The sequence below is a fragment of the Fistularia commersonii genome, chromosome 3, assembly GCF_037954325.1.
Source record: "Fistularia commersonii isolate RoL2024-O1a breed Wild chromosome 3, RoL_Fcom_v1.0, whole genome shotgun sequence".
Taxonomy (NCBI): domain Eukaryota; kingdom Metazoa; phylum Chordata; class Actinopteri; order Syngnathiformes; family Fistulariidae; genus Fistularia; species Fistularia commersonii.
In genome coordinates, this window is record NC_141286.1 from 3,276,104 (window position 1) to 3,294,100 (window position 17,997).

At 41.1% G+C, this 17,997-nt stretch overlaps 2 protein-coding genes across 4 annotated transcripts in view; one reads left to right on the plus strand and one right to left on the minus strand.

Moving 5' to 3' along the window:
- ubash3bb (ubiquitin associated and SH3 domain containing Bb) overlaps positions 1-5,203 on the plus strand; it is a 56,318-nt gene extending 51,115 nt beyond the window's left edge. For both annotated transcript variants that reach the window (XM_086141551.1, XM_086141560.1), the window contains exon 14: positions 1,100-5,203. In XM_086141551.1, the coding sequence (XP_085997677.1) occupies positions 1,100-1,237 (138 nt within the window). In that variant the 3' untranslated portion in view covers positions 1,238-5,203. The remainder of the gene's footprint in view (positions 1-1,099) is intronic.
- On the minus strand, positions 1,295-17,422 carry LOC147235243 (porphobilinogen deaminase-like). 2 transcript variants are annotated; one of them, XM_086141580.1, is made up of 14 exons: positions 17,022-17,422; positions 14,914-14,967; positions 13,561-13,633; positions 13,043-13,092; positions 12,194-12,249; positions 11,550-11,627; positions 11,062-11,139; positions 10,614-10,689; positions 10,423-10,536; positions 10,300-10,338; positions 9,522-9,641; positions 8,870-8,923; positions 8,652-8,738; positions 1,295-8,559 (listed from the first exon to the last, which is right to left on the minus strand). In XM_086141580.1, the coding sequence occupies exons 1-14, from the start codon at positions 17,043-17,045 to the stop codon at positions 8,386-8,388; spliced, it is 1,077 nt and encodes a 358-aa protein (XP_085997706.1). In that variant the 5' UTR covers positions 17,046-17,422; the 3' UTR covers positions 1,295-8,385. The 2 variants fall into 2 exon arrangements, with proteins under 2 accessions (XP_085997706.1, XP_085997698.1); XM_086141572.1 differs by lacking the exon at positions 17,022-17,422 and adding an exon at positions 15,109-15,138.
- Between the last annotated feature and the right edge of the window lie 575 nt (positions 17,423-17,997).

Here is a 17,997-nt window from a genome sequence, read left to right on the forward strand (position 1 = left end):
TATTGCTTCCATCTGTTTCCTTCAGCCCCCCACCCCCTCCTTTTCCTCAGCATGGCTATGGTTTCTACATCCTAAATCACAAAGGCACGTTGTTTACAGATATGCAACAAAGGGATATCATATTTAAGTCAAACCGAAATCAGGATTTCGCTTTGCATCTTTATTTTCATACATGACTTCAATCCTTTTTATTCAATGTGAATATACATGTGCACAAATAAAATAACTTATTTATGGTATAGTAATTTCACTTTCTGAAACCAGGCATTTTATCCCCTCTTATTGAGCTCCCACGCTCGGCCTGTTGGAAAACGCCCATCCATATTCAGTAGATGGTGCAGCAGGAGGTTCATCTCGGGAATAATAGTTTAACACGGATTAAAAGTAATCAGTGAAACTAGTGTTACGTATTGAAGGAGTGGAATGAAAAAAAGATTAATTCAATCAAATAAAACAGTGCGTTTCTATGTTGTGATAGCGGCCGGATGCTGGAAAAAAATTTGCATGTTACGAATGTTTACATCATGTTCTTTGGTCATTTCGTAATCTCAACTTCAAACTACCGTAATTTCCGGACTATTAAGCGCACCTCAATATAAGCCGCACCGGCTCGCCGATCGCTATCTCCGTCTTCCTCCTGCGCGCTAAAACCGTCAAAGTCGTCTTCTTCGGTGTCGGAGATGAACGGACTCAGAATTTCCCGGTCATTTCATCGGTCCGATGTGACCAGAAGAAATGTTTTAGCGGCGTGAAGCTCGTTAGCCCCCCCGCCAAAAAAAGTCCATATATTAGCCACATCGTTGTTTACGTGAAAAAAGTCGCAGCTTATCGTCCAGAAATTACGGTAATAAATCATCTTTATCCTGTGTCAAAGCATCACATTCAACCAAAATACCAAAAGTTGGGCCTCAGCTCGCGTCTTTTAGCCGTTTGCTTTTTCTGGTTTGTGTCAATCGCAAATATCGAGTCGTGCATCTGCAGACACCGTGACAGAGCCTACAGTGCAGCTCCAGGCAAAAATAACCTTTCGACCCGACCGTAAGAGGCCAATACTAAGTGAGAGAATGTAAATTCTAGTTATTGTGGTGGTTTGTTTCAGATCCCTTACCTCGGCTTCTGCTCCTGTGAGGAGCAGGGGGACATGGGGGTATGGCAGCTAGTGGACCCACCCATCCTCCCCCTCACACATGGACCAAACCACACCTTCGACTGGAGGGAGGCTCTTCTCCAAGAATGACATCGGTCGAACCGTGACGGCCCACGCCGGCCCGCCATCCCGCCGAAACTCCTCCTCCACCAACCGACGGCGCCATTCGGGACTGGCGGCCCCCGACTCTCTGGGTTGTTTGTCTCCGGGAGGATCGGGAGAACCTGGTGCCGCCGAGTCGGCACACGGTTTATGTTTATTTTTTTTGTTTGTTTGTTTTTAATGAGTGAGATGTGAGGTTGTGTGGCAGTGAAGGTCCAGCTGGATGGGAGAGGTCTCAGGAAGTTTTGTACACTCCAAAAGCATCATTTTGTTTTTTTGTTTTTCTTCAACATTACTTGAAATGAGCAGTGAGACACAACGTCACGGAAAGACGCGGTCCGGATGTGGCGCAATTTCGACGCGAGTTAGTGCAAAGGAACGCGCTATCGTTTTATTTCAGGGGCTCTTATTCATGCATACGGCTGAAAGTTCTACGTGGAGGATAGAGAAGGAGCGAGTTCTCTGTTTTTTGTTTCAAAGGTGTAAACACAGTCCAGCACCGCTTTGCAACATCACGTGTTCTAAATGGATGAATTGGAACGTGCTCGGATTAGCATTAGCATGTAGCCGGTGTTTTTTTTTTTTTTTTTTTTTCTGTTTTTGTTGTTTCTGTTTTTTTTTTTTTTTTTTTTTTGCTTGCATCCTGGTTAGCGTGTTAACTGGCATGCAGGATCTCAATATTCACTGAAAGGAGCATGAGTTCCAGAGCTCAAAATACAGCTTTAGTAACAACGGGGAGTCATCAACTCAGGCCGTTGTTTGGGGGGGGAAAAAAAAAAAAAAAAGCCGGCCGCAGTATTGCAACAAATCAGTTTGTGACTCCATGATGTCTCTCGATGGTCGCCCGCTTCTTAAACTGTAAGGAAATGTGTAAAGTTTTTGAAATGCATTATTTAAAACTTTTCTGTCATTACAATGTGATATTCTCAGTCACATAAGCCAATGTCGTAGCCACCAACTAGATGCTGTTGTCGTGTAGCCAGTTTTCAAACGGCAAACATCAGGCTTTCCTGCTGTTTGTCACATGGAAGCTTTGACGTGTACACACACACACACACACACACACACACACACACACACACGTACACACTCTAAAGTACTTCTCAGTGGGAGTTTTACTATTTCCTAGCTGCCTGAATGCACCATCACTAGCATGCTAAAAACAACCAATCTCAGCTTTAACACTTCCAAACGTGTTTTTTTTTTTTTTTTTAAAGATGCTACACTTTAAGGTTGTGTTGCATGGCTGTGCAGTATGAAAGGAAAATTGATATTATTAATATATTTAGGTGGTCTTTTGGTTTGGGTTCGGAAAATCACGTCAAAGTGAGGCAGAATTTGATTGCAGTTCAAGGCTCCTACATGCGTTTATGTTGAGGATATCTGGCATTTAAATGAGCGACTGTTGAATATAAGATTTCTGCCCGACTAATCATTTGATTATTTATTTATTTTTATTTTTGTTCTTTTTTTCATCATTAGCAAATGATCATTTTTAAAAAGTTCTTAATTCCTGGTAATATCATAATACTTTCTGATGTTTCGTTGACAGTATTTTTTATTCACTGTTTGATTTTAATCGGATTGATGTTGGTGAAAAAAATAGCGCAACAGCGAGGAAAATGTGAAAGTAGATTAGAAACGAAGGTCAAAATGAATATTTGTCTGATAGAAAATACATTTTTCTCAATTTACTCTATGAATGAAAGCACCATAACAGTATTTGTATATACTGATACACTTTATCACCCTACTGATTAACAACTGTTGTGCTTCTGCTACGTCCACAATGTCTGAATTTACGTTGAAGAAATTGGTGCCTCTTTTACAAAATTTCTCAAGACTGTGGAAGCTTCGTTTCCAATTATCTTCACATCTCAGCAGTGTTTTATTTTTTCCCACTTCTTATGAAGAACAGCTGGACTTTGTAGCAGGACTCGTGTCCTCTCCATCTCCACACTGCAAGAAGTTTTCCTCCGGATTCCCCGTTTCACTCCCTCAGTCCAAAAAAAAAAAAAAATAGAAAACCTGCAGGGGTTTAACCTGAGGGTTTAGTTAATGAATAAATGAATGAATGAATGAATGAATGTAGCAACTGAATCAGCACAAACTGCACTAGTGACAATCAGACAGTACCTTTGCTCGGGTCCAGCTGTGTATGCCGATTTTTGTGTGAATGTGTGTGTTTGTGTAATCCAAGAGTGCAGAGTAGCTGTAAATAATTAGTGTTTAAAAGAAGAGAGAGGAAAAAAAAAAGATGTCTTCCAGTTTCATTTCTATTTATTGCTTAACTTTTGATTTTGGTGCCGTGAGAAGAAATATTTTTAGAAATGGAGGTCATTATTTTGAGCAGCATGGAAAAAAATGTATCTCAGGTGTAACTGCGGTCAAGATGTGTACATGCAGCTTTTTTTGGTGTGTGTGTGTGTGTGTGTGTGTGTGTGTGTGTGTGTGGGTGGGAGGGGGGTGGTTACCGTTTGAAGTGCTGACCGGCCACTGACTGGAGGTGTGACAAACAGCCACACATGGAAAGTCTCCCCCCGTAAATGTTTGCAGATGTTTCATTGAAACAGGCTAATTCCTGACTCCCTCTCGGCTCCAGACGCAGGACCTTCTGCGGTCTGTCACTTCCTGTGTCCGATGGAACAGTCTAGATAAATTCTCGGGGTCGGAGGGATCAAAACATGCAAAAATTCAAGTTTCTTGTGAAGCGGTTCAAATCGTCCCAAGATAGTCTTTTGGCAAATTTCTTGGTACTTTAGAAATGATTTTATTTATGTGAATTTTTAACCCCTTCGTGCTGAGAACTTTTACGAGGGTCTTCTTTGTTGGAGTTTCATATTTTTTCTACTCGCTGGACAGAAAAATCACATGTGATTGACGACTTCTCGAGATACAAACCCGAGACGTCACGAGCACACGGAGAATCTCTTTCGTCTCATCCTCAATTTAGCACATGGCCCTTGGGGGAAAAATATAATTACACACCAGTAATTTACAAGTAAACAAAAAAAAAAAAAATGCTCACCTGGATCAGCTTTTGTTCACAACCCGAAAACACAACATGCCAATATACCCCCCCATCCCATAGGGAAAAATAGATCACAATCTTGGGGCTCACTAGCGCCCCCTAGTGGCCGGGGGGTCCTGCAGGCAGCAACTCTGTTAGAATTGTAATTCTGATATCAACGTCTGCAAGGATAACGGATCTAAAACGCAATACTCTTCAATAGGAAAAGATCAATTTAAAAACAAAAAAATAAGCACAAAAAATGTAACGTTACAAGAAAATTTGCTGTATTATTGTGACAACCCCCTCCCCTCCAAAAAAAAAAAAAAAACTCTTCAAATTACTATTTTTATTGGCAATCGGAAATCATCTTTGACAAGTTGTTTGAATAAAAAGGGTTTTCCTCGCTTTATTTTGTATTGAATCATTCAGTTATTATTTTTATACCCAGCAGCCGTCATTTACGGTGAATCTAAAGTGCTGCCGTTGAGGCGAAAACCTAGCAGGTGTTTAGAGAAACAGCAGGAAGTGAAATTCATAATCCAGTGTACCTTCCATCCCAGAATGCATGTGTATGTTGTCAGTTAACATGTTAACCTGAGTCATGTAAGTAGACAGAGGAAGAAGCCATGATGTTCCTGTAAACTTTATTTATTGTCAACAAATCCCCGAACCTGACGATCAATGGGAGCTTTTTCTGTGTGTGTGTGTGTGTGTGTGTTTATGAGGAGCGGAAAAAAAAATCAGTTCTTTGTGTGGAGCTGTTATTTTCATATTTTCATGTTAGCGGGTGAACTTCAGGGATACAAAAGTGTTATTCGGTTCGTCTGATCAGAAACATGAAGTTAAAAAGAACAAGAAAATTCTTCATGGCAATAATTTTGTTCCCTAAAAAAGGGTTTGCAAATTTAATGCATCGCTTTGGTTCGTAAATGGAAAAGAAATAAGAGAAATGCTGCAAAGACCGCTAGGGAGGGACAATAAAAATCAAACAAAAAAATATATATCTACTTGTGTTGTGTTTGTGCTTGTATGTTAGTTAGTCCTCTTGCACGAGATGTGTAGAGCCAACCGTGGCTACCAGGTTTCTCCATTGGGGTCTGTCGTTGGCAAGTTGCCGTGCCTGTGCCAGGCTCGCACCGCAGGCCCTGAGGTCTTGGGCCGCAACATCAAGCCAGCGGGTGCGGGAGGCACCTCTGGATCTTCTCCATCCGGCTAGCTGGGGATTAAAGGCCAAGATGGAGCTTGTGGGGTGTTCGGCCGGCAGGCGGATGATGTGGCCATACCGACGAACTCGCCGCATTGCTGCGAGGCGAGATGCCGGGGGCCGCTGGGTTCGATCCCTTAAGGTCTTGTTGGTGACATGCTGGGTGCAGCTGATGCCTTCTAGTGTCCTCAGGGCCCTGGAGTCAAATCCATCAAGCCTGGCTGCCAGCGTGTTGTTCGGCGGCCAGGTTTCGGAGCCTTAGAGTAGGACAGAGATGACTGAGGCATCGTAGACCCGGAGCTTTGTCACCCGGGATATGTGCCGGTGGCGCCACAATGGTCTCCACAGGGACTGCATGACTGACGCCGCAAGGGCACGGCGCCGGTCAATCTCAACTTTGAGATCTCCGGTGTTTGATAGGGTTGAGCCGAGGTACTTGAAGGAAGCGACAAAGTGGACAGGGGTGTCGTCGAAGAGGAGCGGTGGTGGATCAGGTCTTCAGGCCGAGTTTCCTGGACTCCTCATCAAAAACTTGTAGGGCTTCACGAAGCTGGTCAGCGGTCTCGCTGAACAGCGTGGTGTCATCCGCGTACTCGAGATCCCTGAGGGTGTAGCTGCCTATGGGGACCCCAGGGATCCGCTCAGAGACTGGTGAATCACTATTGACAAACTCAAGGGAAAACTAGCAGGGTAAAGCTTAAGTTGCTTTACAAACGTTCTATCAATAACCATTAAAAGGTAAGAAATATACAGACAATTTTTAATTTCCAATTAAAAAAAAAAAATTGTTTTATTTGTGATTAAGTGTAATTATACATACAATTACAATTAAAACTTATTCCAGGAGAATTCATAAGTCATTTTGTCAAAGAAAAATCTGAATTATTAACAGTTTTTATCCAAAAAAAAAAAAAAAAAAAAAATTAACTCTGACTATTGCTCTGACTATTGAACAAATCAACATATAAACAAATAAAGAGGAATTAACAAAATTAGATAGAAATTGCATCATAAAATAGTGACAAATAAGAATTGGGAAACATTCAAAAGAACATGGGACAGGAGGCGGTCTGAGAGAACATAGCTTTATTTCACATATTTCATGTCACACTTTCACAACCTTCACAAAAGAGACACTTGGCGCTTATTGTCAATCTAATTCTTAGATAATCTACCACAAACTCTCCATATTACACAGAAATTAAAGCTGAATGAAGGCCACACATTTTTCACATGAGCTTTAACTTAATATAATAAAATAAACACCTATATCATAAAAAAACAAAATACATGGCAATGCAGAACGTGGAGGAATGTGCGTGCTTTTATCGAGATGGCGCGTCGATTAAAAGAACAAAAAAGGCAATCCAGAAGCTAAGGGGGACATTGTCTGAGAACGTTATTGATTTATTTCATTTATTTTCTTTGAAAAAAAAAACGAGAATTTGTTTTTTTATTAAAAAAAAAAACAAACAAAAAAAAAAAAAAAAAAACATACACCATGACTTTGTAGCATCTGGATCATTTTGAGAATTTTTTTTTCCAACGTAAAAAAAAGTAGAGCACTCCTGTTTGGATGATATCACCGTTTTCTCTACGTAGGCAGTTAATATGTAGAAAAACGACAACGCAGCGGACGCAAGCGCTCGGTAGCTTAATAATTATTCGTCCGTTCTTATAAAACATGCTAAAACCGGGAAGACGTGACACCCTCGGATATGTATTTGTTGCAATCTTTGCTGGGGGGAATAAATAGATATATTTTGTCTTTCCCATTTGATGTCAAATAGCGATGCGCCGTCTTGCCGATGGAATCTAAAGCATGTTGGAACACGTTGGGTGAAACGGATTCAAATCTCGATAGTCGAATCAAAGTATCCGATGTGTCGTCAGCCATCGTGTCTCACGGTTGAAATCGAGCCGAGGTGAACGTGAGCGAAAAGGCCGCCGTCGCTACGCTGCCGTCTTGTCACGGGAAAACTTGCACGATGCCTCTCCAGCAACTGATATCACGCAAAAAAAAACATGAATTGCTCTATTTTCAGGGTGTAAAACTTTCCTCATTTGTTATGCTGTTACCATATTATTGTGTGATTGATAATCTCGTTAATACTGAGTGTTTTACGGTTTACGCGAACGGCGACGGATCGTCTTTGGTAAGTTCCGCTTCTCGACACGGGCCTCCGAGCGGCGAAGAGTTACGAGAGGAAGCTTGTTTTTCCGAGAAACTGACCGATAGGTGGAGGTATTGGCCTTTCACAGCTGCAGCGGTGTGCACGATTAAAGTCTCTATACGTCACTGTTTTATATATTCGTTTAATTCTTTAAAAAAAAAAAAAAAAAAAAAACATCCGATTCAGCTCATCGCGTTTACATTCACAGCCGGGCGCTCAAGTTGGTTCGACATTAATATTGGGTTAAAGGTTCGTTGCCGTGCCGACGACGTGTTTTTTTTTTTCCGAACGTCCGACGAGTCGCAACATTTCGATGCTGTTTGTTGTCAGTTGTTTGCTTTTTTTTTTCTCAAGTCCAGCTTTGATTTTTTTTTTTCTTTTTTCTCCGATTTCTCAACTAAAGCATGAGGTTAGAACCGACGGCATCGGTGTTGAAACTGCCCCTGCTAGGACGCAATTTAAAATATCGCATACTAGCTCTCTTGGTGCTGATTTTCCTGCTTATGAATAACAATGATGTAGGTTTTATTGCTGATTTACTGAAAGGGTGGGTCAGCGATGATAGTGACATCCGACGGCGGCGCTTTGTGTGTTTTCTACCTGGATCGGCCAAAGCTTCCTCGAACCGCTCACAAGGCGGAACAAGGCGGAGCCGTTATGCGCCGAAGTCTTCTGCCGTGTGTGTTTCCCCTCCAAGCAGCACCAAATGCAGACGGTTAAAAAAGGTGTCCGGTCGCAGCGTGGACTATCTGGCGTCGTTCTGCTGCCGCGCCACCGTCAGGATCTCCTTGGCTCCTTTGGTCAGCAGCAGGTTGGCCAGATCCACGCCGAGACGTTCGGCGCGATCCTGAGCCCCGCCGCTGATCTTGGTGGCGGTGATCCCGACCCGCTGGACACACTCGTCCACCCTGTCCACGCACTGGGCGCAAAAAAAAATGCACCGGATTAGTCGAAAATGTTCAAAAAAAACAAAAAAAAAAAAACGAAAAGAACTGGCTGTGTTGGTGTCACCTGGTCCATGGCGGAGATGTTGGTCTCCATGGTTTCCTTCAAGCTGTCCGACCCGTCCAGGCTGTAAACGGCGCCCGTCAGGTAGAGCTGTGGACACACACCGCGCTCTTAATCCCTCTACAATGCTGCCGACACGACTGCAGCACAGAGATGTGATTGAGTGTGAGTGTGTGTGTGTGTGTGTGTGTGTGTGTGTGTGTGTGTGTGTGTGTGCTCACCTGGGAGTCTTTTACCTCGGTGTAAACAGCCACTGGAACGCTGCAGCCGCCCTCCTGCAGCAAGACAGGAAGGGCCAGGGGAAGACATGTCTTTTAAAAACTAGTGAGTGTGCTTGCACGTGTGTGTGTGTGTAAGTGTGTGTGTGTGTGTGTGCACTTGAAGGGAAACCAGCAGTCCAAATTTTCCCACAAATATTTACTGCTACCAGTGTGACATGAAGTAAGCAACCAATAAGAAGTGTACAAAAAGTTAAGCAACATATAATCTGGACAATAATCACCATTAAAAAGGAAATACCCTTGAAATACTCCTGAACTCATTTGATAAAATATCTAAAAATTAACAAAAAAAAAACCCTCCCATAAGAAAAATCATGTGAGAGAAATCATGAGAAATTAACCAAAATATGACCTTTTAAGTGTCTATTTATTTGTCTAAGGCATTATTGGAGATGTTAGATAAGTGAGGTTATCTTATATTGTAATAATCAAAGTGAAATTGAAATGTAAATTGCCGGGGGAAACCACCCGACATGGGACGTCTCATAAATATATTTGGATGAAGTTCGAGATGAGATGTCTCGGTGTTCGTCACGTGTGTGCACGTGTCTGTTTGTTATATATCATACGTTACATGTGTGTTACATATTACCAGGTGTCTCAGGAAGGCTCTCTCAGCGATGCAGCGCAGCATCGTCTCGGGGTCGTGGAGGACTGACAGCATCTCCAGAATGTCGGCATCTCTCGCCCGAGCCTCCACCGCCAGGGCCCCCTGATAAGACACACACACACACACACACACACACACATGCATTCTTCCATGTCAATGGAAGTCTCTAAATAAACTACACTGTATTGTTAAAATGTAATGAGAGAGATGATGAGATGAGATAAGAACAACTTTATTTATCCCGAAGGAAATTGTTGTGCCAGAGTTTCAAGCAAAAACAGAACAATAATAGATAATAGTAGGAAGGAGGGAGAATAAGAAATACAATAAAATGAAAATTGTCAAGGATAAGGCTATCAAGTGTTTTAAGGTCTTAAGTACAAAGATTTGAGGATTCCTTGCGTCTGAGGGAAGAGGAATTAAAATGAGACAAGCTTTGATATAATCTGAAAATTAGGTAAGAAATACACAGGAATCATGTCAATTTTTCAATTAAAAAAAAATGGAAATGATTAAAAACGACTCAAAAATAAGTAAAAAATGGCGTTCAAAATAATGGAGAAGTGAAAAAGAAAAATATGATATATAGGGAAATGCGTGATTGTTAATAAGTCTATAACATCGGGTCAAATTTGAGAAAAGCGACCAAAAAGCTATTTTTCTTATTGAACAAAAATCAGCATTTATTTGATATTTTTGTAAATCGGGCCGTGCCCTCACACGCAAACACACACACGCACACGTACTGGTGTGTTCGTACCTGTCCCACAGCATACATGCAGTCCTCCGGGCCCAGTATCTGCAGAGGAACGTGATGATGATGATGAAAGTTAGTCGGGAAACTGGGTTCTGGGAACCCGATGTGTGTGTGAATCCGCGTTACCTGGCTGATCCGGTTCTCCCAGCCCATCCTTTTCAGACCCGCCGCCGCCAGGATGATGGCGGCGAAGTCCGACGCCTCGTCCAGCTTCCTCAACCGCGTGTTCAAGTTGCCGCGCTGGGCGAGGAGGGGGAGTTCAGGGAAATAAAAAAAGGGAAATAAAAGGGGTCGCCGGGGGCGACGGGAAAGGATACGATGTCTTTGAACACCAGGTGCGGGAATCGCTTCTTCAGCTGGGCGGCGCGGCGGAGCGAACTGGTGCCGATCACGCTGCGCACAAACGCGACACCGCAAAACACACGGTTACTGACGGCGGCTGAAGAGACGTGGAAAACTAACATTATCACCATAATGTTTTTGCTGATTTAACCCGAGCTGTTTTTGTTTTTTTTTTTGTTTCGTTCGCTTTCACATCATTGCAGAGACATCGGGAAAGACGGATGTCGTGCGAAATTCCCGGCAGCCTTATTTTAAAAATTACCGCCATTTTACGATGGGGTCGTAACCTGTCTGTCAGCCGGTCGGCTGAAAAATAAACCGTTAAATCTATCGATATTTCCAATCAGTTCAGCAAAGTGTTTCTTATGAGAAGCTCCTGAGTGAGTCATTTTTGCCAGATAAGAAATAAAAACTGGAACACACCTGTCTTCTGGCAGAGTGTCCAGGGTTTTCCCAGCATTTTTCGGATGCAGGACCACAGCGTCATGGGGGTTCTCTCTCCTGAAAGAGGAATTTGCAGTTCTTGTCCCGTTGCTTTTGGTTTAAAACAGTAAGGAAGCCCTGATGTCTATTAAGGGTTCTTTTTCGTGAATTTTGTTCATATCAGCATCAGATTTTTGTCACCGCCACGGGGACACGGCAGCATAAGCAATTCATTTACAGGATACAGAAAACCAAGTTATAAATGTTTGCATGGATGCAAAATCCAGGAGTGACATCACATTGTTGCCACGGAAAACTGGCTCCTCATATATGTTATTTACCACTTAAAAAGTGTTTCAATGCTGCAAAGAGGAGGAAAATTGATGATATTCCACAGTCAACAGTCCCTACATAGTGGCACATTCAATGTGTTCTGTGTGTGTGTGTGTGTGTGTGTGTGTGTGTGCTTGTGGGATGACAGTACTCACTTCAGCACAGCTGCAATGGTGAATCCCGCAGGCAGAGTAGTGGGAAGATCTTTGAGTGAATGGACGACCAGATCGACCCTGCAGGACGGACACACACATGCACAACATCACACACATGTGCGCACACACACACTTGTCCCGCTGCCTCTCTGCTCATAAATGCAGCCTTTCAGCCAAACAGCTTTACAGACACCTGCTGACATTTGAAGCAAAATCTGCTGATTCTCACACCCACACACATACACATACACTGTTTTTGGAGGCTTTGGGGATAAAAGCTTATCAGTATTTTTTTTTTTTTTTTTTAATTTTTGAAATGCAATTGCAATCTTAGATCCATAAGTATTGTTTATTTTTTCTAATGCCTTATTTAACTATCTACATCCACATGGCTCATTTTCCTTACACAAGGATGATTAAGGGTTTTCATTACCATTGGGCGACAAGTGTTGCCAGATAGATTAATTACCAAATAAAAAAATTTTTTTAATTGAAAGAGAAACCACCTGAAATCATTGGGAAAAAAAAAATCAGAGGAAAATATTTCAGCGAAAAAAAAATTTTGTTACATTAGATTAGTTAATCAAAAATGTGCACAAAAACACACAAAAATCCATGAAATTGAATTTTAGAATGACACTCACTCATTCCTCTCAAGGGCGTTCTCCAGCTCTTTGGTGAACAGGCTTTTCTCTCCAATCTACAACAAACAGAAAGGTTTCAGGGTCTAAAAAAAAAAATCTGTTCAACCTGCGTGCACAACGCTGTTGTATGCTATGAAGTCGGACATGCATTAATATGTATATATACATATTTATGCATGTATACTGTTACAACATGTTGGTTTGAGGTGAAATGTGTTTGCGGCACGACAATGCTAACACACATCATACCTACAGCCTAAAGATACTGACATCCCATAACGCAATTTTGTTTATGTGCATTTCAAGGATGCCAAATGTCCATGTTTAATATCAGAAATTATTATGTTAGGAAAATACCAACTAGACATCAATTAAAAAAAACCAATATGATTGGTATTAAATGTAATCATGGAGAATTTTTATTTTGATTTATTTTTTTTCTTATTGTTGGTCAGAAAATGGATTTAGACTTGCAGAATATTTCAAAACCAAAAGCAAACGTGGCGACAATCCATCCCTTGCATTGATCAAAATTAAATTTCGATCAGGTAATTCTATATTTACTTTTTATTTTATTATACTTTATTAATCCCTCGCGAGAAATGATTTCTCAGTATTTAGGGCAGTACATGAGCAGTAAGATACGAAACATTGCTCTCCACCATCCAGCCAAAAGAAAGTTTTCAATTTTCTGGCGAGACTGCTATGTGAATTTGGCTCATATTAACAACTGAAATGAGTCAACCACACAAGTATTATTTTGTTTTGTTTTTAAATAATCGGTCAGTTGTCTGGCGACAATGACCACAGTGCGTGCAATCGATACGGCTGACCAATTGGACGCCTCACCTTCGATAAAGCCGTGTTCAGGATTTTGTCTCCGATCGTCGACATGGGAACTGAAAGACAGGAATTGGTTCAGTTAAAGAGGACGACAATATAACGCTAACATGACATCAAAAAAGACATTTCTGACTGAACTCACTTCGCCTTAATAATTTGACAAAAAGGACAAGCAGAGCGACAAGTTAGTCAGCTAACAAGGATAAACTTGGTGCCTGGGGGGGTAAAAAGGTGTTAAGACATTAGGAGTGAATTACGTAAAACCAACATAATTATAATGTCGCGGGATTGCAAATAACTGCTCATTGCTGCTAGAAATAATGATTAAAAAAACAGAAAACCGCTCTTCCACAAAAGTCAAGAGAGGCGACACCTTGTGGATAAAACCATCAGGCTAGAAGCCAATTACACCAGGAAACGTCTGTACGCAGAGCTAAATATAACATTTAATTTAAAGACTGGTAGCAGTGCGGGTGTCCTTCACAGGTAGGGCAGTTTCGGGAGAAGGTTGGGGCAGTTTTTACCGATTTCCAGGCTGATGTCAGAGTAGAGGTCTTTCAGTTGGTCGGCCACGCTGTCCGTCTGAATGCGAGCCAGCTGCGAAACACAAAACGCGTTTAAAACATTAGAAAAACACACACCCGCACCGTGTATAAATATGCGCAATCTTTTACAATTTCGACTAGCAATCATTGTTGCTCTTGCGAAACAGAGGTTGTGAGCCATCTCAAAACAAAAAAAAAACCCTGCAGGGTTCAATACTGGGCCCACTTCGTTTCCTGTTGATACTTCTACATACTGCTGTACAGGTTGGAGCGAAACGGCAACTGAATCGGTATCGGTTGTATTTAATGCTCCTTAAAAGGAGAAAGATGTCCTTCTCAAAGGTCTTTTGTCATTGACAGCATCTGGGCTGACTACAGAGTTACAGTCATTTCCGGACTTTTGAGCGCACCTGAAAAAAAAGGAAATATATATGTACATATATAGCGGAAACTTTTTTTTTCTAATTTTAATTAAATACATACCGGTAACATCCACTAATACGTGCTGGAAATGCTTTTTTCCCCGAACGTTGCCTGTGACACGGCTGACGAAAAAGACTATATAGAATAAATAACGCGAGGAAAAGTCCGTCCATTTTCTATCCCCGCTTTTTCCTACTCCGGCTGACCGCTGTCTTCGTCTTCCTCCTCCGCATCATTCTTTAAGCCGCAGTGTTCAAAGCTTGTGAAAAAAAGAAGCGGCTTATATTTCCAGAAATGAAGGTACTTTAAAATATGCCAGCGGGGGTTCATGGTTGTCAAGATGGTAAAATCTTGTTGCGGTAACTGAACAGGACTCATAACCTAGGAGGTCATTAAAAAAAGGAAGCGGAAATCCAATTTTTAAGACAAGACTTTACAAGGATCACTTTTAGTTACTGAAAGGTTGATAGTCTTGTTTCCAATCAGACTTTGCGTGTATCGTTTTTTTTTTTTTTTTAATGGTGATTAACGGGGTGCGTCTTGACCGCAGTCTGTTTAAAGCTCTTCCTCTCAATCTGTCACACGAGAAAGTTACAGAACCCCATTGTTGTCCCTTTCGTGACGCTGTTGGCTTCAATGGGAAATAACCATCGCCTTTTGTTCACCGGTGATATGCGTCTTCCCAGAAAAAAAAAAAAAAAGATGGAACAACGCGATTGTTGTCGTTGCAGATCAAGATAGCTTGCCTCTTCTTGAGCTTGTAATAAGTATGGACTCTCTGTGTCTTCATTGTTCTTAAGGTGAAGCCCTTGCGCAGAAAAACTTACAATCCGGAGTCGGTCTGAAGCCTCTAATAAACATTTCATCATCATCTCAAGACTCCTATGTGACACAGCGAATGCGCTTTACCTGACTTTTGCGGGTCCCGATCCGAATGACTCTGACCGCCTTGCCGTTCCCGTCCTGCAATGGCAAAAAAATAATTGGCGATTAACAAAAAATAAATGCAAACACTTGGTGTCGCATTCGGAAAAAAAAAACGCCGTTCTTTCGGAGTCGCTCTGATCATTTAGGAATTTTCTCTTTTTCCTCGGCTTGTCATACCCTGATGTACTTGTACGGCCCGTCCTCCATCGCTGCGTCTGGCTGAATGTGCGCACTGTGCAGGGGGGTTAGGAGGCTGGGTCTGCCTGCAACGTCTTGTTAAAGACCTGGACTGAGGTCATATAGCCTCCAAGATGCAGAACAGTGCTCTTTCTTTTACTGGACAACACCTCCTTCTTCCGAATCCCCCGACCCCCACCCCGAGAAAATCTCTGGATCCCAAAGATAAGTGCCAAGCCACTGAATCCGTTATGAGAGGCAGGGAGGGGCTGCTCAGGAGGGCGTACCGTGTGAGGTGTGGTCCCACACATGGAGACATCTTCTAGTGTCCGGCCAGCACAAAAGTACAATGCGAGCTGATTATTAGCATATTTCAATCACTAGTAAATATTAGGGGATGATGTCGCGAGTTCATCTTATTATGTATCAATCACGACGGTCAATGTCATCATTCCGCGTACGTCGGCAACATGAATACCTTACAAATCAATATTTTGCGTGTAAAAAATATCCAGCTGGAAACTAATTTTGTTGAGAAGCTGATATTGGTTGAGAGAAGGTGGTGTCGTCACCATTAGATTTGGATACGGAACCGAATGTGCAATGCTAGATACATATTTAATTAAAAATATTACTTTAATAAGTAATGGGCCAGAAGAAGCGATAAATACTGTACTATGAGCAAAGATATGAAAGCAATATCACAGAAGGGCAAGTGCCCACACGTAATGGCATTGGGATAGAAAACCGAACATTTACAATTAGAGATACTTATTGTGAATTTCAGACACTCATTTGAGATATATATATTGCAATATCCCCCCCAATTTAAACAAAAATACCTAAACTCTACTTTGATTTAAATTTCTGTGAAAAGACTGTGAATTCAAAAGCTTGGTTGGCAGAAATTATTCACACAGCAAATTTTTTGGTGATTATTTCTCCTTTATTTCTTTTTTTCCAGGTTAGTTTTATGGTAAACTTCCAAATTTTGAGGTTAATTGACAACAGCAAGTTTCTGGATAATATTTACTTACATTTTTGCATATAACTATTACAGTTAGTGGATATGTTCACTTAAATTCTTGCCTCTTGGAAATGGTTGGATGATTTCTTTCTCAAATGTATTTATTTATTTATTTGTGACACTTTTGCTGTCTGCTGTACAGGTTATAGAATATACACTTTCACATCTTTTTCCACTTAATAAATAAAATGCTAATTTTCATTCAAATTTTATTTTTTTATGGTAACTCATAAATGATCACACTGGACAATTGCGGGTAATTGACATCTACTTTTCACTCAATTTACAGCAACTATTCATGTGAATTTCCAACATATCCTCTTATTATTATCATTATCACTGTTACTATTATCATTATGTACATTTAGGGAGAGGAGATCAGTTTGAAAATTGCGAAATAAATGAAAGAAGTCTGAATATATACGCAAAGGGTTGGTAAATTTATATTTTGAGTGGATGAATTAGCCACGATGTCCAGATTGTTACAAAGGCATTACTTCGTAACACGTTGTTACACAAAAGTATTTGCAGCCCCTCTTGACCCTCAGCTCACAGTTCAATCACGATGGTTCATAATTTGGGATATTCTGAAAATGTGATCGTGAAAACGGAATAATTCACGAAGTGTTTCGGCTCTTTGGGGTAATATAACCCGCTTCGGCATAGCAATGGCTTTCTCGCCATCTGCTAAAAACTACAGGCAGACCCCGCCTCTTGTTCAAGCCGTCCAATGGAGAGCGGCGCACAAAGATTGACGTAGTTATAGGCCAATCAGAGAACCGCGTGGAACGTCACACGCGGAAGTACCGCTGGCGAGCCGAAGCGAGCATTGAATGTTCTTCACGACTAATATAAGCAAAACTGGGAAAACCTTGAAAGAATTTACCTTGTGACTCCCGTCTTCCGACATGACCCCTCTGGTTCGCTCTCCTCGAATCAACGTCTCCTTATTCTTTCGAAAGAATCCATTAAAACGAGGAATCTCGGCACTCAGCTTGCACCCCTTCCATGCATGGAAGCGGAGTCTGTGACGTAACGAACCGGCTGGAGGTCATTTCCTTGTGCCGACCCCGAAGGTCGACGCCGCAATATTGTAAAATATGAAAAAAAAACTTGAATAAACCTTTTTTTTAATGTATGCGAACAATATTCATATATTTTTCATTTTGACGTTTATACATATGTGCGAATGTCAAAACTTAGTTTCTACATTTAACCAATTTATGTTTTTACTGTTAATTTTCACATTGTTTACCGACTTATTCAGAGATATTGTTAGCACAGTTAATCGCCTATTATTAGTTCTCTTGCTTTTTGAATAAGTTTCTTGCTCTGTCAACTTATGGTTTGTGTGTGTGGGATGATGAAATTAATATTCTATTCTGTTCTAGTCTATTCTAGTCTATCATTTTACTTTGCCCCTTGTGGTCATGTTTATCCAACCATATGAATGAAGAATGTAACTACTGCATTGAACTGATTAAATCAAATTAGTTAAGATTAGATAAATATTTAAAAAATTAGGAGAAATATTTTGAATCTATCTGTTAGCTTAGCTGTCGCCACGTGATACTGTTCTATAGCACTGCTGCACCACTGTTTTGACAACACATATTGTACTTTCTAATGTATTTTTTTTTCCTTAATTTGATTTTCAGATGCAGATTTTCATTTTAAAAAATCCACCAAAAAAATAGTATGCGCAGTTTTATGTTTGGTTTGTTTTATCTTTTAAATCATAGTGAAAATTGTTATCTGAAGTGTATTACACACATATGACCATTGTGACTCTTGTTTTTCTCTATATAATGCTATATTTCATAACTCTTAACCTACCCAAATTCATTGATCTTTAGGGATCT

Bases quoted from the DNA above. Each gene is read 5' to 3' on its own strand.
- LOC147235243 (XM_086141572.1), bottom strand. From the start codon at position 15,138: ATGGAGGACGGGCCGTACAAGTACATCAGG. The intron at 14,968-15,108 runs GTATGACAAGCC...TTGCCATTGCAG, and splicing joins GGCCGTACAAGTACATCAGG to GACGGGAACGGCAAGGCGGT. The intron at 8,924-9,521 runs GTAATATGTAAC...GTCTTGCTGCAG, and splicing joins GAGCCTTCCTGAGACACCTG to GAGGGCGGCTGCAGCGTTCC.